At 50.6% G+C, this 25,196-nt stretch overlaps 1 protein-coding gene across 4 annotated transcripts in view; it reads left to right on the forward strand.

Annotated features, from left to right (window-relative positions):
* ZZEF1 (zinc finger ZZ-type and EF-hand domain containing 1) overlaps positions 1-25,196 on the forward strand; it is a 91,322-nt gene that overhangs the window by 33,364 nt on the left and 32,762 nt on the right. For all 4 annotated transcript variants that reach the window (XM_068165374.1, XM_068165375.1, XM_068165377.1 and 1 more), the window contains exons 19-36: positions 966-1,125; positions 2,053-2,174; positions 2,258-2,368; positions 3,604-3,770; positions 4,354-4,435; positions 5,157-5,358; positions 7,575-7,723; positions 8,368-8,608; positions 12,201-12,280; positions 13,451-13,544; positions 14,664-15,174; positions 16,403-16,567; positions 18,087-18,206; positions 19,463-19,624; positions 20,574-20,703; positions 20,952-21,090; positions 21,295-21,460; positions 23,978-24,240. In XM_068165374.1, coding sequence (XP_068021475.1) covers positions 966-1,125; positions 2,053-2,174; positions 2,258-2,368; positions 3,604-3,770; positions 4,354-4,435; positions 5,157-5,358; positions 7,575-7,723; positions 8,368-8,608; positions 12,201-12,280; positions 13,451-13,544; positions 14,664-15,174; positions 16,403-16,567; positions 18,087-18,206; positions 19,463-19,624; positions 20,574-20,703; positions 20,952-21,090; positions 21,295-21,460; positions 23,978-24,240 — 3,064 coding nt within the window. The remainder of the gene's footprint in view (positions 1-965; positions 1,126-2,052; positions 2,175-2,257; positions 2,369-3,603; positions 3,771-4,353; positions 4,436-5,156; positions 5,359-7,574; positions 7,724-8,367; positions 8,609-12,200; positions 12,281-13,450; positions 13,545-14,663; positions 15,175-16,402; positions 16,568-18,086; positions 18,207-19,462; positions 19,625-20,573; positions 20,704-20,951; positions 21,091-21,294; positions 21,461-23,977; positions 24,241-25,196) is intronic.

Consider the following 25,196-nt stretch of genomic DNA (forward strand, 5'->3'; position numbering starts at 1 on the left):
CAGTTCAAGAGAGACAGAGAACTGCTGGAGAGAGTCCAGGGCAGGCTGCAGAGCTGCTGAAGGGCCTGGAGCAGCTCTGGGAGGAGCAAAGGCTGAGAGCCTGCAGAAGAGCAGCCCCAGAGGGGAGCTGAGCAATGCTCAGCAAGAGCTAAAGGAGCTGTGGGGGGCAAGAGGCTGGGGCCAGACTCTGCTCAGTGGTGCTCAGGGACAGCACAAGGGGCAGCAAGGGGCAGAGAGTGGAGCCCAGGAGGTTGGATGTGAAGAGGAGGAGAAAGTTGTTTGTTGTGAGCGTGCTGGAGGCCTGGAGCAGGCTGCCCAGAGAGGTTGTGGAGTGTCCTTGTGTGGAGAGCTTCCAACCCCACCCCGACCATTGTTCTCCTGGGCATTGTGGTGTGGGTGCCCTGCTTTAGCAGGCTTTGGTCTGGATGATCTCCAGAGGTCCCTTCCAACCCCACCATGCTGGGGTTCTGTGTTACTCTGTATGCTAGAGAGCTGCCTTTCCTGTCCTGGATATCACTATCTGTGGCTCTTCAGCCCTGTAGGATTAGATTTTCCAACCAATTGTAGCATTTTTCTTTAAGCCTTAACATTTCATAGTAGTAGAGTAAGCCATCTATAAGGTGAGCTATTAAAGTCTTCAGTGCCAGGAAGCAGATGTAACCATCCCAGATGGAGAGGTTAGGACTGGTCATGCTCCAGAGGGAGGTGTGAGTAGAGGAGGGTCGTTTATGTAGGCAGAAACGCTGTGCTGAGGACATGGAGTGACTCATCTGCAGCTCTGCATTTATCAACACCTAAGCCAGCAGTGTTGCTTCCTGGCTTTCTGTGCTGCTTGTCAGCTTCAGCCTGCCTTTTCTGGGTGAGGGATTGGGCTGGTAAAGCCCACCCAGGTCGCTTAGTGCCTGCTGTGTGTCATTCTGCAGCACAAGAGCATCTCTTTGTTGCTCTGTTCTTTTGTTTTTCAGTGTGAAATGATGATGCTGGATGTTGCACAGCAAGAGAGTGGCACAGTCTTGTCTTCCTTATTCTGGTCTGTCCAGGGTAGCCTCCTTTCATGGTGCTACCTGCAACTCAAGGGCAATGATAACTCAGCCAAGGATCTTGCAGCAGAAATACTTAAAAACTGTAAGTGCTGGGCTTGCATTAAGTGTGGTGTGGTGGAGCCACTGAACGTGTGCTTGTGCAAACTGCAGCAGAGTAAGCTCTCCCCAGTGCTTGCCTGAGGCACAGTTGTAACTGTCATGGCATTTCTAATCTCCCTAGCAATTTGTAGGCCTGTTGAGCAATTCAGAAGTGTAGCTGTAACAATGGTTTTATGTTGGGAAAACCCTCAGAAATCAGTTCAGGAAGTGTTGGGGGCAAGTGCTTAAACCCCACCCCAAGCAGGAGCAGACCTTGATTTGAACGTTTTGGCTGCTTCAGGTGTCCCTTGTTTTGGTAAGGTCCTGGGTGTTGCTGTGTATTTTCCTGGGAAGGAGCTTACTGAAAGAGCTGGGCAGCTCTGAGGGCTGTTCTGCTCTTGTTGTTGCTGCTCTTGGGGTGGTTCTAGTTGCTCTGGGTGGGTTTTGTTGTTGTTATTGATGCAGCAGCTCTATATTGAGTGGCTCCCTGGGTCAGGACCTTGGAGGTGTGACTTTGTCAGATGACTTCACGTTTGTGTTGTATGTGTATAAATAAGTTTGTGCTTTCTCTCTTGCATGTAAAGATGGTGCTAAGAAAGAGTAGCCTCACTGAAGCTGCATGGCTCAGTGTGTAGGGAGGCTGCTGAAGGCACTGGGATTGCTGACACAGTCTTGGAGTGTTTGATTAATGACTCATCACTCCCCTTTCTGTTGGAGTACCCTTGATAAGCAGGACTTGTTTCCACTAGAAATAGCACAGAAAGCCTCTCTGAAGTGTTTTCACTCCTGAGTGTCAGTGCCTCGGGGCAGCAGATGCTTTCCCCACTCCCTCCTCCCCGTGCACATCACCATGCATGTTGTAGGTGTTTGCTAAAGCAGGTTGTGGTAGCAAATCCTTAAGGTGGCTATTAAGGGTTTTTTTTCTCTTTAGATGTGGGCCAGTTCCTGTCCAATGTCAGAACGATTTTGCAGTCACTTTTATCTCAATATAGTGGCAAAACAATAGTGGAAAAAATCAGTAACTCTGTCTTTGCCATGGCCACTCGTCAGCTGGTAAGTGCCGCTGGGGGCTGCCCTTCCCCGCCTAGCGCGGCCCGGGGCACCTCGCTTTTCATCACACCTCTGTTTCCTCCCAGGTCATCTTCTTGTTGGATTTCTGCACTTTAGACATTCCATACTGTACTCTGCTCCAGGGATTCAGCACTTTGATAGAACCACTGAAAAGCCTTTGTGGTGAGCCTCACAAGGTAACTGATGGTACAGGAGCTGTGAAGGGCAGCAAGGCAGGGCACGGGTTGTTCCCCTGTGCTGGGCACTGCTGAGCCCACACCTGGAATGCGGGGTTTGGTTTTGAGGCCCTTCACTCCCAGAAGGACATTGAGGGGCTGGAGCCTGTCCAGAGAAGGGCAACAAAGCTGCTGAAGGGTCCAGAGAACAGGTCTAGGGAGGAACAACTGAGGGACCTGGGGGTGTTCAGCCTGGGGGAAAAGGAGGCTGAGGGCAGACCTCAGTGCTCTCTACAGCTCCTTGAAAGGCAGCTGGAGCCAGGTGGGGTCGGGCCCTTTTCCCTGGTATCAAGTGATAGAGCAAGAGGAAATGGCCTGAAGTTGCATCAGAGGAAGTTTAGGTTGGTATTGGGAAAAATTTCTTTGCTGCAAGAGTGGTCAGGGATTGGAACAAACTGCCCAGGGAGGTGGAGTCACCAGCCCTGCAGGGGTTCAGGAACAGTGTGGCTGTGGTACCTGGGGACATGGTTTAGTGTGCTGGTTGTGAGTTGTTGGGTTGATGGTTGATCTTGGACCTGGTGATCTTGGAGGCCTTTTCCATCTGAACCAGTTCTATGATCCTATGAAAACCAAAAGAGCAAGGAAGACAGAAAACTGAAGTGATTCTACTGATTGGCTGTTAAAGGAGCTGGAAAGCTTCTAAGAGCTTAGGGAAGTTGGACAATATGAACCTGAGAGTCCTTCCCAACCTGATGCATTCTGTGTTTCTAGGGGATGTGTAATGAAATGTGCAGTGAAAAATGGGAACTACATCTGCACTGGTCAGGATGATGAGCAAAGTGAGCAGAAAGTGCAGCTGGGATGAGAAACTCAGAAGCTAGATAGGAAAGAGGGATCCTGAGGATGTCCTTAGCATTTTTATCTTCATCACTTGTGGTCTATAGTGTAGGTGTTCAAATCTGCCTAAGTGACCCAGGGTCTCTTTTTGTTCTCATTGGAGACTTGCAGGCACTTCTGGGGTGAGGCTGTGTTCTCCACCAGCAGACTAAACAGATACTGCTGCAGAAGTGCTTCCTTACCATGGTTATCAGGAGTGTCTTTAGAGCTAGTTTAGGTGTGAGTCCGTGCTGTAGTTAAGTGCCACCTTATATTCACATCTGGCAGCTCCTAAGTATAGACACAAAGATCTAGTGTGGATTTGGGTTTGCTTTCAATTCTCCTCTGTGAGTGCCCACCCATCCACTTTGGTTCCACAGCTGGAGATGGAGAGCTGGCAGCAGGAGCAGCCTGTGGTGCTGCGAACGTGGACAATGGAATCACCTCACAACTATGAGAATAATTGCCATGAGGTCTCAGTCTTCCTGTGTCATGGGGCCACTTACTTCGAGGTGGAGTTTGATGAGAAGTGTGAAACAGAACGCAGGTAATTGAAGTTGTGCTGTGCTGGATCCCAGAGCCCCTTTGCAGAGGGCAATTCTTGTTCTGGAGCCTTCAGCACAGGAAGGACATGGACCTGACAGAGTGGGTCTGGAGGAGGGCCACAAAAATGCTCAGGGGGTTGGAGCAGCTCTGCCACAAGGACAGGCTGAGGGAGCTGAGGGTGTTCAGCCTGGAGAAGAGAAGGCTCCAGGGAGACCTAAGAGGAGCCTGCCAGTACCTGAAGGGGCTGCAAGAAGGCTGCAGAGGGACCGTTCCCAAAGGCCTTCAGTGAGAGGATGGGAGGTAATGGTTTGAAATGAGAGCAGAACAGATTTAGATTGGATGTGAGGAGCAAGTCCTGCACCATGAGGGTGCTGGAAAACTGCAACAGGTTGCCCAGGGAGGTTTTTGAGGCTCCATCCCTGGAGATATTCAAGGTGAAGGCTGGACAAAGCTCTGGGCAACCTGATGTAGTGGAGGAAGTCCCTGCTGACTGCAAAGGGGGTTGGACTGGATGACCTTTGGAGGTCCCTTCCAATCCAGACCATTCTCTGGTTGCATGCAGTAATGAATTGCAATGTTCACAGGTATGATTACCTGGAGTTCACTGATGCCAGAGGGGCAAAAACTCGTTACGATACAAAGGTTGGCACTGAGAAGTGGCCTAAGGTGAGCACCTTGAACGTTCTGAACTGAATGAATTCCCCAACCTTGGGAGACTCTGCTGATGCTTGTGGAGAACCTGCTGTCTGAAGGGCTGTGTGTTTCCCTCTGTGTGTGTGTGTTCCCTCTCGAGGTGGGGTGCAGGAGCTGGGGATCTACAGCCATGCAAATGAAAGGAGTGAATGAGTGAAGGATGCCTTTGTGGTGCTGCTCTCCACGGAGCAGGCAGCTGAAGGGAGAGGTGATCATCGTTTGTAACTGTGTGTTTCCATTTACAGCTGGCAGTGTAAACTTTCAGGTCTGCAGAACTGAGAAACATTTGTAGGAGACAATGTATAGAATCTTTAAATATTTTGATATGGAGGATGTCTAAATCTATAAAGAGAGCTTACAGCAGTGGCCATGTGGGTAAAGCTTGCTGCCCTGGTCATTTTCCCCAGGGGTGGTGTTTGCTGTGGCCACTGTTCACCTGGGAGACTTCCCTGGTGGTCAGTGGCTCTGAGGTCTTAAAGCTCAGCCAGCTAAGGAATTCCTTGTTAAGCTCTGGAGTAGAAATTGTCTCTGCTTAGTGCTGTGGGTTTCTGATGCAGACGGTGGGGGAAATGAGATCTGTTAGGGTCAGAACCTAGCCCTGAGCCCCTGCCCCCATTGCTGAAGGGATGTCATGACCCTGAAACATCTTCCTGTGATGGACGCTCGGCAAAATGACTGTTTTGTTGCTCTGTAGAAAGTGACCTTTAAGGCTGGCCCACGGCTGCAGTTTCTCTTTCACTCTGACAGCAGCAATAATGAGTGGGGCTACAAGTTCTGCGTCACTGCCTACGGCCTGCCGGACGTGGCCGTGTCCTGGGGCCTGGACCTGCAGCTGCTGGTGTCGCGGCTGCTGGGGCGCCTGGCGTCCCGCAGCATGGCGCCGCGCGCCCTGCGAGGTGAGTGGGGAGCCCCTGCCCCTGCCCTGCCCCTGCCCTGCCCAGCTCCTTCCAGCAGCTGGCTCCCCGGGGCTCCGTGCCGCTGGGAATCCCCTCAGCACTGCAGCTCCTCTTCTCTGGCTTGGCTGATGGTGGAGCTGAGGGGCGGGAAGCCGAGGAAGGGCTGCGAGACCTGGGGCTCTTTAGTCTGGAGAAGAGCAGCCTGAGGGGCAGCTTCTGAACGTTTGTAAGTGTCTGGAGGGTGTTGTCGAGAAGAAGGACCCAGGCTCCTTTCAATGCTGTCCTGGGACAAGGGGCAATGGATGCAAACTGGAACCCAGGAAGTTCCACCTCAAAGTGAGGAGTGTGAGGGTGCTGAAGGCCTAGAACAGGCTGTCCAGAGACATTGTGGAATCTCCTTCTCTGGAGACTTTCAAAACCTACCTGGATGTGTTCCTGTATCACCTGCCCTAGGTGATCCTGCTTTGCTTTAAGGGTTTGGGCTCTATGATCTTCAGAGCTCCCTCCCAACCCTTAACATTCTCTGCTTTTATGGAGGACTTGCTGAGCTGCTTGCCAGACTTTGGTCACTCCTGTCTTGTGGCAAGCTAGTCTGCCCTTCTGTAGGACAACTCTGACAGTCATGGGGGTCACAGGGGCAATAGGTTGAAACTGGAGCAGGGGAAATTTAGGTTGGACATCAGGGAGAAGTTCTGCACATGAGAATGGTGAGACACTGGAACAGCTTGCCCAGGGATGTTGTCGAGACCCCATCCCTGGAGGCATTCAAGGTCAGACTTGATGTAGCCCTGAGCAACCTAATGCCACTGGAGGTGTCCCTGCTGACCACAGGGGAGTTGGACAGGATGGCCTTGGAGAGCCCCTTCCAGCCCGATGCATTCTGTGATTTCTGCAATATTCACAGGCCAGTGCCAGGAAGATATGGAAACATGGCAAGGATCAGGCTGTGCTGAGTTACCTTGTGAGGTCAGAGCAGGATTTGACACTCTTCTGTTCCTTTTAAAACCAGTGCTGTGATCCACCCAGTGCTGGTGGCGTGACCACAGAGCCAGCAACCTGAGCTTAGAACTCCAGGGATGTAAAAGCTTTCACATGAGCATTTGGTATTGATTTCAGTTTGAATTCACCAGTGGAGTTTGGCTGGTTGCAGAAGTGAAGAACCCTTGGGATCTAGGCCACTGGAAATAAGAAAAATACAAAACATGCCATTAGGAAAGAAAAAAAGAAATCAGTTGTTTATTCTCTAATTGCAAACACAGAACACTTCTGGCCAGCTTCCTGCATCTGAATTCACTTAACCAACGTGGGGAAGTTTAAGGAGGTTAAAGCATTCTTGCTGCCATCAGGTGGTGAGTCCTTACCTTGGAAAATCAGGCAGGTGCTTACCTGGGAATTAGGGAGCTGATGGAAGTGTTCCTGTTCCTTGATGGATAGAATGGTTTGAGTGGGAAAGGACCATGAAGGTCACCCAGTTCCACATGGGCAGGGACACCTCCTACCAGCCCAGGTTGCCCAAGGCCTTGAACACCTCCAGGCAGGAGGCATCCACAACCTCCCTGGGCAGCCTGTTCCAGTGTCTCCCCACCCTCACTCTCAAGAACTTCTTCCTCATCTCCAGTCTCAATCTCCTCTCTCCCAGCTCAAAGCCACTGTCCCTTGTGCTGTCACTCCCAGTCTTTGTCAAAAGTCCTTCCCCAGCTCTCCTGGAGCCCCTTCAGGTACTGGAAGGCTGCTCTAAGGTCCTCCTGGAGCCCCAACTCTCCCAGCCTGTCTCATTATGAGAGGTTCTCCAGCCCTTTGGGCACCTCTGTGTCCTCTGGACCTCATTGAACATTTTCTTACTTTCTTAATATGGGCACATTTCCATGGAGCCAGTGCCTGTGTCTTTAGTAGGTGAAAAGCTTTTAAACTCTCTTGTGAATTGGAGAGTTGCTGTGGCTGTAAGTACAGTGAAAAAAGTCAACTCAGCTCCTCCCACAATCTAACATTACCTGTATGAAATATTGAGCCTATGCTTAAAGAAAGGATGTAGGAGTTTCCTGCACCACATGAGAGGAGCAAAAGCCAGAGAATGCTGCTTGATGACTTGCTCAATCTGTTTGCATTTTCCTCCCCACTGGCTGTTTAGCATGGGTTATTGTATATTCTTTGCATTATTCTGTGGCAATGAACAGCACCATTCAGGAGCTGAGGTGTCTCTTCTCAATTTCTTGCAGATCTAGGTGGTGAAGCAGAGTTGCCTCCTTTGAAAGTGACAGCAGTTCTTAACTCTCCTCTGTGGAAACCTGTCTTCAGGCATCAGATGTGTCCTGAGGCACTGCCAGGGGCCAGGCAAAGCAGTAAACTGCTCCAGGATAAAGCAGAGGTATGGACACCATGGCTTCTGAGACACTGCTGTGGGCTCCTCACACTTGCATTCAGACTTAAGTACATGGTGCTCTGGCACCCAGTGACAGGACAAGGGGCAGGGGGTACAAACTGGAACTCAGGAGGTTCCATCTGACCACGAGGAGAAATTGTTTGGTGTGAGTGTGCTGCAGGCCTGGAGCAGGCTGCCCAGAGAGGTTGTGGAGTCTCCTTCTCTGGAGAGCTTCCAACTCCCCCCTGGGCATTGTGCTCCTGGGCAGCCTCATGTGGTTGACCCTTCTTTAACAGCGGGGTGGACTGAATGCTCTTCAGAGGTGCCTTCCAACCTCCATCACTCTGGGGTTCTGTGAAGTTCTCTGTTTAATTCAGTTGCCAAGGAGAGAGGAACTGTTGGTCTGAGCTCCCATTTTCATGGACTCAGTGATCTCTGCAGGTCCCTTCCAAACCTGACCATTCTATGATTAATGGTTGGGAGAGACCTTCAGAGCTCTCTCCTTCAGCTTCACTAGATCACCTCACGTTAGATCAGGTTGCTGTTGCTCAGCTGCATTAGATACACTGCAAGCTGACTTAATGGTAGAAATGAGCTGCAGCAGCATTTCAGCTGCTCTGAACCTGAATGCTCTCTCCCCTTCTTTGCAGGCCAGGAGCCCTCTCCCAGAGGACTGCCGTCACTTTCTTATCGACTTTGCAAAATCAGATCCTGCCCAGGGCTTCAGTGGGCAAAAATCTGAACTTTTCAAAGGACTTACACAGGCATGTAAAAAACAGACCCCAAAGACAGATATAGTTGCTGGTTCTACTGTTGATCAAGCTGTGAACTCCACATTTGCTGCTTTGGTGTATCTCACTCCAGAGTTATATGAGAAGCTTCAAAGATATGGTAACTCTAATATTAGACTATCTTAATAATGGAGACTTAGAGTGTGCAAAGGCTAGCTTAGAGTTCAGTCTAGAAACTTGGAACCATCAGTAGAGTACAAAGAAGTCATTCCTTTGGTAGCTGGGGGAGCCTTGCCTCTGGAGGGTTTGGGGTTTGCTACTGTAAGCTTTTATCTCCAGAGCTCTGTCCAAATACTAATGAGTGTCACAGATGACATTGGGTTGGAAGGAACCCTCAAAGGTCATCCTGTCCAGCCCCCCTGCAGTCATCAGGGCACCTCCAACCTGACAGGCTGCCCAGGGCCACAGCAAGGCTGATCTTGAGTGCCTCCAGGGATGAGGCCTCCATCACAACCCTGGGCAGCCTGTCCCAGTGTCTCCCCACCCTCACTGTGCAGAGCTTCCTCCTGATGTCCAATCTCAATCTGCCCTGCTCCAGTTTCAAACCACCATCTCTCGTCCTATCACTTCCAGCCCTTGTCTAAAGTCCCTCCCCAGCTCTCCTGGAGCCCTTCAGGTACTGGAAGGCTGTTCTGAGGTCTCCCTGGAGCCTTCACTTCTCCAGGCTGAACAGCCCCAGCTCTGCCAGCCTGTCCCCAAAGGAGAGGTTCTCCAGCCCTCTGATCATCTCAGCTATTCATAACTATCACACCTTAGAAAACTGTACCCAGAGAGTGGTGATGTCCTCTGGGGTTTGAATCCAGTGATTAGAGATTCTTACATCATTTTGTACTCTTTTCCTTTCTGTCTTCTAAAAAGCCAGCACCAACTTAGACATATTTTGAGATGCTGGGAGTGGAGGAGGTTTGAATTGCTTCCCAGAGCATTACCCTGTGGCAAGGACCTTGTGGGACCCTCAGCACACATCAGCTACTTGAGGGTTTTGAAAGTGGTTTCTAAATCACAGACTCACAGAACAGCTTAGGGTGGAGAGGGCCTTAGCTTCTAACCTGAGTGATGTCCCTTGGAGTACAATTTGCTGATTCTCAGTGGGTGCAGTTAACAACTTTTGACCTTGCAACATCTTTCCCTTAGGCTCCTTGCTGCGTTTGAAGGGTTGGCTAACAAAGGTGGCTCTTGGTTTTGAACAGTTTCAATTTAGTCTTCCACTTCCTGTCATGTCTGTGGAGCTAAGCAGCTTCCATTTTGAGCTGTGAAATGAGTGACACAGGGACTGACTCAGTGACTGCAGTGGCTTTTGCCTGTAGTTGTTTTATAGACTTGTAGAATTGTTTTGGTTGGGAAAGGCCTCAGCCCAGCACCACCCTGGCCCCAAGTGCCATGGCCACACCTTTCTGACACACCTCCAGGGCTGGGGACTCCACCACCCCCCTGGGCAGCCTCTGCCAATCCCTGACCACTCTTGCAGCAAAGAGATTTTTCTGGTATCCATCCTAAACCTCCCCTGGTGCAACTTGGTGAGACTGAAAGCTGTGGTAGCTCAGGGAAATAGTGAGTGGATAAGGATCTGTCCATCCTGAGAATGAAGTTAACAGCTTCATCTCTTGGGCTTGCTGGGACAGGCTAATCTCAGGATGCAGGTTCACCTCTTCCATGTGAAGCATTCACAGATGGTGAAAAAGAAATAAACAGGAGAATGGTGAGAGCCTGAACAGAAGAGTCATTGTCAGGCCAGTTGGAATGGAAACATGAGCCAGCAATGGTCACTGGCAGCCCAGGAGCCAGCCACAGCCCAGGCTGCACCCAAATCAGGGAGAGCAGAAGCACAGGGAGGGGTTTCTGCCCTCTGCTGTTCTGCTGAGACCCCTCCTGCAGCACTGCCTCCAGTTCTGGGGCCTGCAGAACTAGAATGACTGGACAGGGTTTAGAGGAGGCCACAAAGACAATCAGAGGGCTGGAGAACCTCTCCTGTGGAGACAGGCTGCAATTGCTGGTGCTGTTCAGCCTGGAGAAGAGAAGGCTCCAGGGAGACCTTAGAGGACCTGGGGGGGACCTTAGAGTACCAGGGAGTTCCAGTACCTGAAGGGGTCTAGGAGAGCTGGGGAGGAACTTTTGACAAGAGCTGGGAGTGACAGGATGAGGGACAATGGCTTTGAGCTGGGAGAGAGGAGACTGAGACTGGAGATGAGGAAGAAATTCTATGGAGTGAGGGTGGGGAGACACTGGAACAGGTTGCCCAGGTGGGTTTTGGATGTCCCCTCCCTGGAAGTGTTCAAGGCCAGGCTGGATGAGGCCTTGAGCAGCCCAGGCTGGTGGGAGGGGTCCCTGCTTATGGCAGGGCATTGGAGCTGGATGAGCTTTAAGGTGCTTTCCAACCCAAACAATTCTGGGCAACCTGATCTAGTTGAGGCCCCTGCTTACTGCAGAGGGGTTGGACTGAATGACCTTTGGAGGTCCCTTCTATGGTTCTCTGACTCAAATCTTTAATATTTGCAAATTGATCTTGAGTGTCCATCCCAGAAATTCATAGCATGCAGCACTGGGAAGTATTGATAACTGAAGTGATCTGTAGAGCTTTGGGTTTCTGCTGAGCATGTCTTGATCAATCAGGGAGCAGCCTGCATTAGAGATGCTTGCATCTGTAGGGCAATGTATTCTTCATGATAACGAAATCCCACAAGGCCAAGGGTAGAGTCTTTCATCTGGGAAAGAACAACCTCATGGACCAGGATAGGTTGGGGACTGACCTTTAGGAGAGCAGTGAAGAGGAAAGGGACCTGGGGTGCTGGTGGCCAGAAGAATGCCCATGATCCAGCAGTGTTGTCCTTGTGTCTGTGAGGGTCAAGGGCATCATGGGGTGGATTAGAAGGGCTGTGGTGAGTAGGGTGGGAGACATTCTCCTGCACCTCTGCTCTGCCCTGCTGAGGCCCCATCTGGAATATTGTGTCCAGTTCTGGGCCCCTCATGTCAAGAAGGACCTCAGGGAACTGCATGAGAGAGTCCGGCCCAGAGCCACAAAGCTGCTGCAGGCAGTGGAACATCTCCCTGTGAGGCCAGGCTGAGGCAGCTGGGGCTCTTTAGCTTGCAGCAGAGGAGCCTGGGGGATCTCCTCGTCCCTGTTGATAAAGATGTGCAGGGCAGTGTGAGGAGGATGGAACCAGGCTCTGCTCAGAATGGCCAAGGACAGGGCAAGGGGCACTGGGGGCAAGCTGGAGCAGGGGAGGTGCCACGGGAACAGGAGGCAAAGCTTTGTCCCTGTGGGGGTGCTGGAGCCTGGAGCAGGCTGCCCAGAGAAGCTGTGGAGCCTCCTGCTCTGGAGACATTCAGAACCCACCAGGATGTGTTCTGTGTGACCTGCCCTGGGTGATCCAGGCAGGGGGATTGGACTTGGTGATCTCCAGAGGTCCTTTCCAACCCCCTACCATTCTGTGATGATTGCAGGCATCAGGTTTTGGGAAGAGACAAGACAGATTCCATAGCTGAGCTGTGCAGATCACTCTGTCGAGATGCAGTTTGTGTATTAAAGCATACCAAACTTGGCAGGGCTTTGTGCTCCCTGTTTTCCTTCCAGCCATGATTCCAAGTAGTGACTGAAAGACAAAGGGCAGGCTCTAGCATAGCTGTAGTTAAATAGCCCAGCTGTTGAAAATGGAGCTGTAAATAAACAAGACTCTTCTTTCTCTTCTTTCCAGTCAACAGTGGAGGCAAAGTGCCTTTGAGCGATGACTTTGCACAGGTGTATGCCCTGGCTGATTCCCTTAGAATCTGGATGGTAAGATCACTCTGCAGGGTGTCTCAGTCCTGGTATTTACCTGAATATTGCCCAATGCAGTGCTTAGGAACTCGGTGGAACCATGGTTTTGTCTCTCAGTGATTCTAAGCCAGGTGTTTTCACTTAGGACAAAGATAAACTCACCTCTAAGCTTTGAGCATAGCTCTTTTAATGCATGCTTACACTCCTCTCCTTCCCTCAGCCCCACATTTGTCATCAGGAGTATCTGAGCCTCAATTTGTCTCAAAATGAGTTAACTTTGTGTTATTTTTCAGCAAGAAAGTGTATGGTTAGTTAGGAAGGTTCTTTGATAGCAGGTGGGGTTCTGAGGTGTAGCATAGGAATCAGTCTGCCTTGAAGCCCCTTCGGGGTAAAGCAGTGCTGAGAGAACAGGAAGGAGTTGCTGCCTTGAGCAAGGGAATGGCTTCAGCTCAGAGTATTTTGCTCCCTTGTGTCTGGAGCTGGTGTCAGCAGCTCAGAGGGGAGAGAAGTGGCTGTGCCATCCCCTGCAGCCACAGAGAGCCAAAGCTCACTGAGATTTGTCCTACCTGCAGGAGATTCTGAATGTCACAGCCAGGAGGCTCCTGAGAAGAGCTCAGTCTTACAGCCTACCTTATGGCTACTCCTGTGCTCCCCTCGGATGTGGGCTGGCCAAATGACCTGTCCTAGTATCTTATGTCCTCCTCCCTTCTCTTTCCTGCCTGCAAGAACTCCTGGCAGCCTGATGGTGCAGGGGTGCAGGGAGTGCAGGTGCATGGTTGGCTGGGTGACTGCCCTGTGCCCACTGCAGGGTGGGGGATGCTTGCATCTGGCAGTCCCCTCTGGTTGTATGACACAGATTTGGGAGAGGCTTAGCTCATGGCTGGCTTTCTGTGTTCTGAGCAGTGAGGGTACAGGGGAAGCCTTTTTCTTGAAGGGCTCTTGCACATCCAGTCCCAGGTGAGGGAGGGGTCTCAGCCTGCAAACCTTGAACACCTTGGTGTGAGGCTGTGGGATCTGCTCTGGCAGTTCAGCTCCTGCACTTGTGGACTGCTGGGTGTTTTGTTCTGCACTGGGGAATGGTGCATGCTGTCATCTCTTCCTGAGATTACATTCCTTTAGTGCCCTGCAGCCTTCAGAGGTATACAGGGGAGTCAGATTTTTCTAACTATTTTAACATCCTGTCTGCAGTTGGAAATGAAGCAGAAATCCCTGATGAGCAGAGGCAGTGACACCGAGGAGAAGCAGAATGCAGAAGCAAGCGAGGTGAACCCAGAAACTCTTGGTAAGTGCTGTCCTTCCCGATGGATAAGCATCCCAGGGAGCTTAGTGAAGCACGACCTTGTAAATCCTGCCCATTGTACTTGCTACAAAAGGTAGTTCAGCAGCTGGAGTCACTCCTTAATGCCACCTCCACGACAGGAAGTTGCCCATGAGAGAACAATGTGCCTTGTGGCTAGGAGGGCCAATGGTATCCTGCAGTACAGTAGGAGCGTGACCACAGATCAAGGGAGCCCCTTCTCTAGCCCCTCTACTCTGCCCTAGTGAGGCCTTTTCTAGAGTATGGGGTCCATCTCTGGGCTCACCAGCTCAAGAGAGAGGCAACTACTGGAGAAAGTCCAGGGGAGCCTTAAAGAATGCTTAAGGGAACAGAACATCTCTCTTGTGAGGAAAGGCTGTGGGACCTGGGGCTGGTTAGCCTGGAGAAGAGAAGGCTGAGAGGGGACAAGGAACAAGAAGTACAATCTGGAACCCAGGAGGTTCCATCTGACCAGGTGGAGAAGCTTGTCTGGTGTGAGGGTGCTGGAGGCCTGGGGCAGGCTGCCCAGAGGGGTTGTGGATTCTCCTTCTTTGGAGAGCTTCCAAACCTCCCTGGGCATTGTGCTCCTGGGCAAGCTGCTGGGGGTGCCCTGCTGGAGCAGGGGGTTGCACTGGATAGTCTCTGGAGGTCCCTTCCAACCCCACTGTTGTAATTAAGAGCTAAAGCAGTGTAGAGTCCAGGAGCTACCAGGAGGTCTGTTCTTTGCAGAAGCAGTACATGAGAAACTGCTGCAGGGAGCGACCTCTCCTGGTCACCTGGTTCTGAACTTCCTTTATTCTTGCAGATCTTTATGGCTGCACTTCAGAGAGGTTAGAATAGCAGCTGGTTGTTCTCAGTGACTGCTCAGAGCCTTCTCTGCTTCAGAGGGGTTGTTCAAATTAGGATTTGGAAATCCAGACTTTGGTACCTGATGGTACCTGATGGACACCTGATGGTGTCATGATCAATGGAGCTGGGAAAACAGGACTTGTTAGGTGGCTTAGCTCAGAGGAAACAGGAGGAATCACTGCCTGCCTAAGCTGAAGCTCACAAGTTTTGTCTTTGATTGTCATCATGTTAACTCCTCCAACTCTTGTGTTGCAGCAAAACTTTGCATGCAGAAGAGCCTTTTGTTGCTGAATTTTCTGCCTGTAAGAGCAAAGACGAAAGATTCTGCCTCAGACAGTTTGGGAGCCCAAGGTATTGATGACATCCAAAAGGATGTCACTGAGAAGTGCCGAAGGAAAGGGTCCCTTGTGGACACAGACTTCCAGGCAGCACACTCAGTGTCTTCCAGCGGGGGCACTCATCCTGTTTCAAAAGAGGACAGCCAAATGACACACTCTGACATGAAGACAAAACAAGTTCCAGACCCCCTCCCATCAGAGGAAGCTGTTCATAGCAAGCCTGTGGAGCATGCAGCTTCTCAGCAGGAAGATGTGGCGTCACCTCCTTCCACCCCCACACGAAAATCTCAGCTCAGCCGTGGAAGACTGAGGCTGCTGTCCTTTAGATCCATGGAGGAGCCCAGAGCTCTGCCCACTGTGAAGGAGAAATATCCTATGCTGAAGAGCATCTTGGACTTCATTAAGGATCAGTCCCTCTCACATGAAAGGTGAGCAAATTGAAAATCAGTTGGGTTCCAACTGGGTTTCATCCAGTTCTGACACCCTGCCAGGGGCAGGGACACCTTCCACCAGCCCAGATTGTTCAAGGCCTCATCCAGCCTGGCCTTCAACACCTCCAGGAGAGAGCATCCACAGCCTCCCTGGACAACCTGTGCCAGGCTCTCCCCACCCTCACTGGAAAGAATTTCTTCCTCCTCTGCAGTCTCCATCTCCCCTCTCCCAGCTCAAAGCCATTGGCCCTTCATCCTGTCACTCCCAGCCCTTGCCCAAAGTCCCTCCCCAGCTTTCCTGGAGCCCCTTCAGGTACTGGAAGGCTGAACAGCCCCAGCTCTCCCAGCCTGTCCCCAAAGGAGAGGTTCTCCAGCCCTCTGATCATCTTGGTGGCCTCCTCTGGACCCTCTCCAAATGTCCTATGTCCTTTCTGTGCTGGGGGTCCCAGAACTGGACACTTCACTCCAGGCGGTGTCTGACAAGAGCAGAGTAGAGGAGGAGCATCACCTCCATCCTCCTGCTAGTCACCCTCCTTTGGATGCAGCCCAGGATGCATTAAAATATAGAAGCCTGACCTTTTAGGGTGGAACAAAGCAACTTTAGCTGCAATTTGGCAATGAAAACTGTTTTGTACATCAATATTTGTCAGGTTTATGTACCAGGCTTCAGTTACTCACAGCTGTGTGTGGGTTGCAGATTGGTTCACTTTTATCACACAAAACTTCAGAATGTGAAAAACAATTCCTTGGCTGTTTCTTGTCTTGCTTCTTGGGATCTGTTTGCAGAGGCATTTTGCTGCTTCTCTCCAAACAGCCAAGGCATAGTCTAGCAGAAGTGGAAATCCTTGGTACCAAACACAGAGTGGCTGCATCCCTCATTAAACTTCCTGGTGCTCTGAAAATGGAAGTCAGGAGAGAGATTTCCAGTCCTCACCACCTGTTCTAGGCTCTGCAGCTTGGACATGAAGTGCTACATTCTGCTTGAGGCTGGCTTTCTCCCTGCACCTGCAGTACACAACTGCTGAAACAGAGTTGGAAATGCAGGCAGCAAAGCCTTGGTGAACCACTGAATGAGCTCTGCAGCTGTGAATTGTTTGGGTTGTTTTAAGCACTGTGTTTTGAAGTCCTCGTGGAGGGGTTTTTGTTCTTTTGTTTTTAAGCACTGTGTTTTTTGTTTGTGGGTTTGTGTGTGTGTGTGTGTGGTTTGGTTTTGTTTTCTTCTCAGTGTTTTAAGGGTCCTTGCTTTGAGAAAATCCCAAGGGCAGAGTATTCTGGAAGTGCTCAGAACAACTCGCCGGTGCCTGGGCTCGCTGGGGCAGCCCCACTGTTTCCATCCGCCCTGTGTGCTTTTCCTTCTGGAGCTCCTTGCCTGTCAGAAAGATTTTACAAAGTAAGTAATGTCTCAGCTGTGTGATTTCAAGTGTCAGGCTTGTGTTCCTCCAGGCATAGAGATTGGAAACAGCATAAAGTTAATGGTCTTCGGTCATAGAATCCCAGACTGGGCTGGGTGGGAATGGACCTTTAAAGCTCACCCAGTCCAACCCCTGCAGTTATCAGGGACATCCCCCACCAGAGCAGGTTGCTCACAGCCCCAAACAACCTGACCTGCAAGATTCCAGCCATGGGTCATCTGCCACGTCTCTGGGCAGCCTGGGTCAGTCTCTCCCTACCCTCAAACATTTCTCCCTTCTCTGCACTCTCAATCTCCCTCTTTGAGTTCAAACCATTCCCACTGTCCTGTGCCGACAGGCCCTGCTCCAGAGTCTGTCCCCAACTTTCTTACAGTCCCCATGTGGATGATAAAAATACAACCTGAGGACTGTTTTTTTTAGGCTGCTATGCATTCATTTGAGAGCAATTGTTAATGATTTGCAGCTGTTCATGCTGGGGGTATCATGCAGTTGAATCACAACCTGGGTATCTAGAAACACCTTTACAGTTCAACCAGGTGACTGAAGACAAAGAGTCTTCAGTTAAGGCTTTAGATTAAGTTGCTGCCTAATTCTAGGTTGGTTTCCTTCTTGTCCAGTAAAGCTGTAGTGATCTAACCATTTGACTGGCCACTGCCTCTTCACTGCATCTTGGTCACTCAGGACTTGTGCTTGCAAAAGCCCTTTCAGCTCATCCAGCCCAGCAGTTCTTTGACTCTACCAAGGCTAACCCATGGCCCTCAGTCCCACATCTCTGCCTCTTTGAAACCTCCCAAGTGTTTAAATCAAGCTAATCCCCCTCTGGCAGGAAAGCTACCTTCCAATACTGGTGCATGTTCCATCTTGTTGATCAAGCATTTGCTTGTTCATGAATCTTGCCACCTCTGGCTGTGATCCCTGCCAAGAGAAACGTTCCTGTGGGTGCCCCAAAGCTTAGAGTGAGGGATGTGCCAGCTGAGCTCTGCAGTGCCCTTAGCTGTGTACCACGTGAAGGCCATGCCCATGGACACCAAGCACAGCATGTGGACACCAATCCTGTGCATGTGCAGTTGTTCTAAGGAAGGATTTTGATGTGCAGCTAGAAAGAACCACAACTAGAAAGCAGCATCTCAAAGCAGGAGCTCCTCTGTGCTGTTCTGGCTCATGAATTTTGTCTGATTAGGTCCTGTCTGAACTCTGTGGGCTGCCTTCTCACTTCCCAAGAGGTTTTTATGCTCATCTTACCTGATTTCCTTTAAGATCTGATTGAGAATTTGTGAAGCACTTTATTATCTGAAGGAATGTTCTATCACCAGTGCCATGGAATAGTCTCTTTGCCTGTTTTGCTGTAACTTCTGACCCCTGATCAAGGATTCCTTTCCTGTCAAAGTTTCAGGCTGCATTTTGACCACATCCTGTCTGTAAAATGTGCACAAATCATGCTATCTACAAATGTGGCAGTGGATTCCTAACTACTAAACCTGAGTCCTTCATTTCTAGCTACTTTGGAAACCTGGAAGGCTGTGGGGCTGAGCTACACAAAGAGATTCGAGAGTCCTACTACCAGCTGGTTTTGTTCCTGGTGAACTCTGTGAAGGGATTTAGTGCTATAAATGACAGGTACAGTGCACTGCTTGCATGACACCTACGAGGGTATTCTCCTCTGTCCTTCCTCTCCTCTTCCAATGTCATTTGTTACTTATTGTTTAATTACCTGTGACTCTGCTTTGTGTTCTTGACAGGGTAAAGAGCCTTGATCTTGGGATGAAAAATGCCAAGGGACCTCTGTATTAATAGCATGCAGGAAAGCAGAAGGCTTTTATCACTGTTAAAACCTTGACTTACTGCATTGTGTTAGTTACAGGTCTGCCACTGCATTGATTCTGAAGCTTAGCAGTAGAACACAAGATCACACAAACCCAGAGTAGGATCAGAGAGTCCTATTGGCTGGCAAAGCTCTTTGAGCTCATCCAGTCCAACCATTCTCTAATTCTGCCTAGGCAGCCATGGCCCTCAGCACCACAACTCTGCTTCTTGGAAACACCTCCAGGGATGGGGATTCTGCCACCTCCCTAGGCAGCCTGTGCCAGGCTCTGAGACCCCTCTCAGTGAAGAAGTTTCTTCCAATATTCAATCTGAACCTCCCCTGGAGCAACTTGAGACCACTTCCTCTCAACCTATCTGTTGTTCCTTGGGAGAAGAGCCCAACCCCCACCTGGCTCCAACCTCCTTTCAGGGACCTGTAGAGAGCAGTGAGGCCTTATCTCAGCCTCCTTTTTCTCCAGGCTGAACAGCCCCAGGCCCCTCAGCTGCTCCTCACCATCCCTGTTCCCCAGATACAACAGACTTACTGTGGCATGCTTTGGCCACAATAGATACCAGAGTCCTGCAACCAGGACTTTGTCAGAGCTCATGTTTTGGTAATGCTCTGGTTTGAGTTGTTGGGCTTTGTAGCCAGGTGTCCTAAGGAAATGAGAATTTGGGCCTTCTGTTTCCCTGGTAATGTCTTTCAAGTCCTTTATCCAGTTTCAACTGAGCATGGCAAAGGTTCCAAAGAGAACAAGAAAATGTGCTGCAGAGAAGAGGCAGAGCCTCTTGCTGCTGCTCAGGCTGCAGCACAAGCTCTGTTCAAGCTTGTGCTTAAACAGAAGGTAACAGGATCCACAGAGGATAACATCTTCATTGCAAATTGGTTTGGCTATCTTCCTCCTAAATGGTGGGAGTTCAGGCATCCATAAAGCTGAGTTTCTGCTGCATGGTTAACGTGGCACAGGGCAGAGCCTGGAAATGAGTGTGCAGTGCCTGCCCCTTGCTCCCCAGCTGGGCTGTTTCAGTCCTAGGTTAGAGCTGTCAAATTGTCTTGTGTTTTTCTTTAGATCTCTGCTTCCAGCCTTATCATGTGTGCAGACAGCTCTGCTTCACCTCTTGGATATGAGTTGGGAACCAAGTGATCTTTCCTTCTTTGTTGAGATTCAGTTGCCACACCTTCTCATGGCTACCTCACAAGAGAACATCAGTACTCATGACAGTGTCATCTGGTGAGTCAGCAGAGTGCAGCTTTCACCTGGGGCTCTTAGCAGCGTTTTTGACCACGAAGGGCTCCTGAGCTTTGAGCTGAAGCAAGCAGTAGAAGTGCTACTAATTAGTGTGACCTGGTTTTGGCCCAAGGCTTTCACTGAAGTGTTTGGGCCTTTTTTTCCAGCATTACCTGTGCAAAAAGTTATTGGAATGGTATCTTGAGCCTGATCATTGCTGGAACACCTGACTTGTGCAGCATTGGAGCAGGATGCAGATAATGCTGTTCCTTGTCTGGATGGATACCGAATGCTAACACCTGCATGGTGCAGGTTTAGAGCAGCTGAACTTCCTATGAATCACAGAATGGCTCAGATTGGAAGAGACCTCACACATCATCCACTCAACTTCCCTGCCATGCTAGCCCAGGTTGCCCAAGGCCTCATCCAACCTGGCCTTGAATACCTGCAGGGAGGAGGCATCCACAGCCACTCTGGCTAACCCATTCCACTTTCACACTGAAGAACTTCCTCAGCTCCAGTCTAACCCTGCTCTCCCTCAGTTCCAAACCATTCCCCCTTGTCCTGTCTCTAGACACCCTCACGAAAAGTCCCTCCCCAGCCTTCCTGTAGGATCCCTTCAGGTATAGGAAGGCAGCTCTATGGTCATGAGCCAAAAAGCTTTTAGTGTCCCACCTGCTCTGCTAACAGTACCAAAAGCAGGTTTGGAAGTGGAGATTTCTCTGCTTTTGCATTCTGGTCCCCTTGTGTCTTGAGCTTGTCCCAGCGGCAAGGGGCAGGTGTCTGCATGGTCATTTGTTACCCAAGCCAACCAGAGTTTCACACTTCTGTTTTTTATGGACATGTTAGAGCACTTTGTTCTGTCAAAAAGCCAAGAAAAGTATCCCAAATTACATTAGAGGGAAGCCTGAGTGCATTCAAACTTAATTGTGAGAGCTTCTTTTTCTTTTAGTCAGTGGAGTGAAGAAGATGAAATTGCTGACTACAAGCAAAACTGTGAGTGGATGGATGAATGTCAGGATGTGATGTTTGAGACCTGGTATGAAAAGATAGCTCAAGCTGACCCAGAGAAGCAGAGAAAGGTGACCTCATGATTTGCTTATTTATCTGCAAGAGGGGTAAATAGGACTTCTGAAGGCCTACAAAGGGAGACAGGAAGGCTTCAGCTGATTTCTCATGAGCAGGATCCCTGGATCCCAGTAGGCCTTCAGAAGCCTGAAACGCTGAAAAGCTCCTTTTGGTGCGGGGGAAATGTTCTGCTTTGTGTCTAAAAAGAGCTTTTTCAGTCAGAAGGCAGTCAGGGGGGTCAGCAGTGTCTCTCCTGCTCCAGATGCACATGTTTGTTGCTCGGTACTGTGATCTGCTGAACGTGGACATCTCCTGTGATGGCTGTGATGAGATCGCGCCGTGGCACCGCTACCGCTGCCTGCAGTGCAACGACATGGATCTGTGTAAAACTTGCTTCCTTGGTAAGAACCATTTAAAAACCCTCCAAACCTCCTGCTTAAGGGCAAAGAAGATTGTCTTTTAAATTAGACAACAAAATAAAGGGCAATACTTCCTTCTGGGTGCTTTAGAAATGCTGATTTTCCATTCTGAACATGAGCTGGAGACTACGAAAGGCCCTGGATCAAAACAGCTTGACAAGGAAACCTGAACACATTTCTTTACAGGTGGGGTTAAACCTGAAGGCCACGAGGATGACCATGAAATGGTTAACATGGAGTATGCCTGTGACCACTGCCAAGGAGTTATCATAGGCCGGAGGATGAACTGCAATGTGTGCGATGACTTCGACCTCTGCTATGGATGCTACTCGGCAAAGAAATACTCTGACAGGTACTGGAAGGGGAGCTGGTCCCCCACATCCCTTGGCAGGAAAGTGATGGCTAGCAGCTGAGTCAAATCAGCCACCCTCATGTTCCAGACACTTGCTGGCTTTAGTCTTGAGCGTGGAGGTTCTGCACATTACACAGAAGGGCTTCTAGTGCTAGGACGAGGGACAGTGGCTTTGAGCTGGGAAAGGGGAGATGGAGACTGCAGATGAGGAAGAAAATCTTTCCAGTGAGGGTAGGGAGAGCCTGGTACAGGTTACCCAGAGAGGCTGTGGATGTCCCCTGCCTAGAGGTATTCAAGGCCAGGCTGGATGAGGCCCTGAGCAGCCTGTGCTGGTGGGAGGTGTCCCTGCCCATGGCAGGGGGTTGGAACTGAATGATCTTTAAGGTCCTTTCCAACCAACCCAGTCTAGGAGTCTATGAATTTCTACCTACTTTGTCTTCCTGTCTGTGATAAATGACCAAAACCTGTAGTCTGACAGTCTGCATGGCAGCAAAGGATGTCACTGCACACACATGGCTGAGTCACCATGCCTGGGGGTATTTAAAAGCTGTGTAGATGATGTAGATGTGTAGATGCAGTGAGGGCCATGGTTTAGCGGTGGGACTGGCAGTGCTGGGTTAGTAGTTGAACTTAATCATTTCAAAGGTTATTTCCAACCTGAACTACTGTGGTGAGAAAATATTAAAATAGTGCTGATCAAGAACAAAACTGGGAAAGAAGTCCTAAAATCTTTCTCCTTTCCAATCAACCTTTTTACTCTGAGGGTGGTGAGCCACTGGAACAGGTTGCCAAGGGAAGTCGTTGATGCTCCATCCATGGAAGTGTTCCAGGCCAGGCTGGATGAGGCTTTGAGCAACTGGGTGTAGTGGAGGTATCCCTGCCCGTGGGAGGGGGGTTAGAACTGGATGAGCTTTAAGGTCCTTTCCAACCCAAACCATTCTGTGATCCTCTGATTCTGTATTGCTTCCTATAAGGCTGCATCTGACATCAGGCTGTCTAGTTGGTGGCCTATGGGGAGGCAGAGCAGGTCTATAGGTTCAGCAGAAATTTCTGCAGTTTGAAAACCTACCCCAGACTCTGAGGTGACTTCAGCAGCTCTGGGGCTCTAGCCATGGCTGGGAAGGCTGCAGAGAAGAGTTAGCCTCCCTGAGTGCTAGAAGAAATGGTGCTGTGGGTAGAAAAGGAAGATCTTTGCCACCGGAGTTCTTAAAACGTCCATCCTGAGCTCAGGAACTCCTGTGATGTTTCAGGCTGTGTTAAACAAGCACTGCTGACTCACAGGGTCATGGAATCCTTTGGCTTGGAAGAGATCTTTAACATTAAGTCCAGCTACTAACCCAGCAACAAACCATGGTCCTCAGTACCCCATCTCTTTATTAGAATAAACCAAACCAGGTTGGAAGAGACCTTCAAGATCATTGTGTCCAACCCATCAACCAATCCAACCCACCCAAACAGCTAACCCATGGCACCAAGCACCCCAGCAAGTCTCCTTCTGAACACCTTCAATGACGGCGACTCCACCACCTCCCTGGGCAGCCCATTCCAATGGGCAATCACTCTCTCTGGGTAGAACTTCTTCCTAACATCCAACCTGAACCTCCCCTGGCGCAGCCTGAGACTGTGTCCTCTTGTTCTGGTACTGGCTGCCTGGGAGAAGAGACCATCATCAGCCTGTCTACAACTTCCCTTCAGGTAGTTGTAGAGAGTGATAAGGTCACCCCTGAGTCTCCTCTTCTCCGGGCTAAGCAACCCCAGCTCCCTCAGCCTCTCCTCACAGGGCTGTGTTCCAAGCCCCTCACCAACTTTGTTGCTCTTCTCTGGACTCGTTCCAGCAAGTCAACCTCCTTCCTAAACTGAGGGACCCAGAACTGGACACAGTACTCGAGGTGTGGCCTAACCAGTGCAGTGTACAGGGGCAGAATGACCTCCCTGCTCCTGCTGGCCACACTGTTCCTGATGCAGGCCAGGATGCCATTGGCCCTCTTGGCTGCCTGGGCACACTGCAGGCTCATGTTCATCCTACCATCAACCAGCACCCCCAGGTCCCTCTCTGCCTGGCTGCTCTCTAGCCACTCTGACCCCAGCCTGTAGCACTGCATGGGGTTGTTGTGGCCAATGTGCAGAACCTGGCACTTGGATGTGTTCAATCTCATGCCATTGGATTCTGCCCATCTGGCCAGCCTGTCGAGGTCCCTCTGCAGAGCCTCTCTGCCCTCCAGCAGATCAACTCTTGCCCCCAGCTTTGAAACCCTTTCAGGGATGGGGTGGCCTGGGCAGCCTGGGCCAGGCCTTGAAAAACATTGTGAGGAGGAAATTGTTCCCCATGTCCACCCTCAACCTTCCCTGGGGCAACTTGAGGCTGTTTGCTCCAGTCCTGTCAGGTTAGCTTCCAGCATTTGAAGGGCCCCAGCTGGAGCCTCTGGGGTGTGCTGGGGTTTGCCTGGTGTCCTGCGAGGGTCTGCGTGTTAGCAGGAGAGCGGCCGCGGGTCTGGACCGTCTCCCTCTGTCTTTCAGCCACCTGCCTACGCACAGCATCACCGTGTACCCCATGGTGACCATCCGCATCAGCGACCGGCAGCGCCTCATCCAGCCCTACCTGCACAACTACTCCTGGCTGCTCTTCGCGGCCCTCACGCTCTACAGCGCGGACCTGGCCGCCGCTGAGCAGGCCGATGGGGAGAGGCTCCAGCCGCAGCTCCTCGCCCACGCCAGGGTTCTGCAGCACCAGTGCATACAGCTCATTGGAGACTGCCTGATGAAAGCACAGCATGGAAAAGGTGAGTCGGCTTCTCCTTCCCAAAACAATGGCTTGGGCCTGGGCTGGCTCCCCGGGAGGCTTCCCAAGGAAAGGGGAAGCTGCTGTGTCCTTCACCGAGCTGTTTATGGAGAGAGCTGAAGCAGAGCAAGTGGTGCTCAGGGTCGCCAGAACGTGAGAAAGGTGGTTCTGAGACAATGAATCTCTGCTTACGTAAATACTGCAGTCAGCTTGGCAGCTCTTGGGTGGTTGGGTGTTTTTCCATCTTGGATGTTGTAAAGGCTTCAGTCAGTACAGCCTCATGTCCTGTTACTGACATGTTGCTGACACCTGAAGGACTTGAAGGAAGCAAATAAGTTGGTGGGAAATGTTGGAGAGTTTTGTGTTCTGCATCTGTTGGAAGGAATTATTTATACTGTATTATAACTAGGGCGAAGTTTCTGGGGGTGATGTCTGTCTGTCTGTCTGGAAAGGAGGACAGGCTGAGGGAGCTGGGGTTGTTCAGCCTGGAGAAGAGAAGGCTCCAGGGAGAGCAGGCTTCAAGTACCTGAAGGGGCTACAAGAAGGCTGCAGAGGGACTATTTCCCAAAGGCCTTTAGTGATAGAACCAGGGGCAATGGTTTGAAATGAGAGCAGAGCAGATTGAGATTGGATGTGAGGAGCAAGTTCTGCACCATGAGGCTGCAGAAACACTGCAACAGGTTGTCCAGGGAGGTGGTTGAGGCTGGACAAGACTCTGAGCAACCTGATCCAGCGGAGGATGTTGCTGCTAACTGCGAGGGGTTGGACTGGAGAGCCTTTGGAGGACCCTTCCACCCCAAACCATTCTGATTTATGTGTACCCCCTACAGAAAAGGAGGTGTTACAACAGAGAGCTGTGCTGAGGGAATCAAAACTTCTAGACCCAGGTTCCTTCACTGTCAGTTCCTGTCAGTCCCTTCACTGACAGTTTTGTTGAGCAGCTCTGATGGAGCTGGG

The sequence above is a fragment of the Melanerpes formicivorus genome, unplaced genomic scaffold (genome assembly GCF_026170545.1).
Source record: "Melanerpes formicivorus ecotype bairdi unplaced genomic scaffold, bMelFor1.0.p_v2 SCAF_88, whole genome shotgun sequence".
In the NCBI taxonomy this organism is placed as follows: domain Eukaryota; kingdom Metazoa; phylum Chordata; class Aves; order Piciformes; family Picidae; genus Melanerpes; species Melanerpes formicivorus.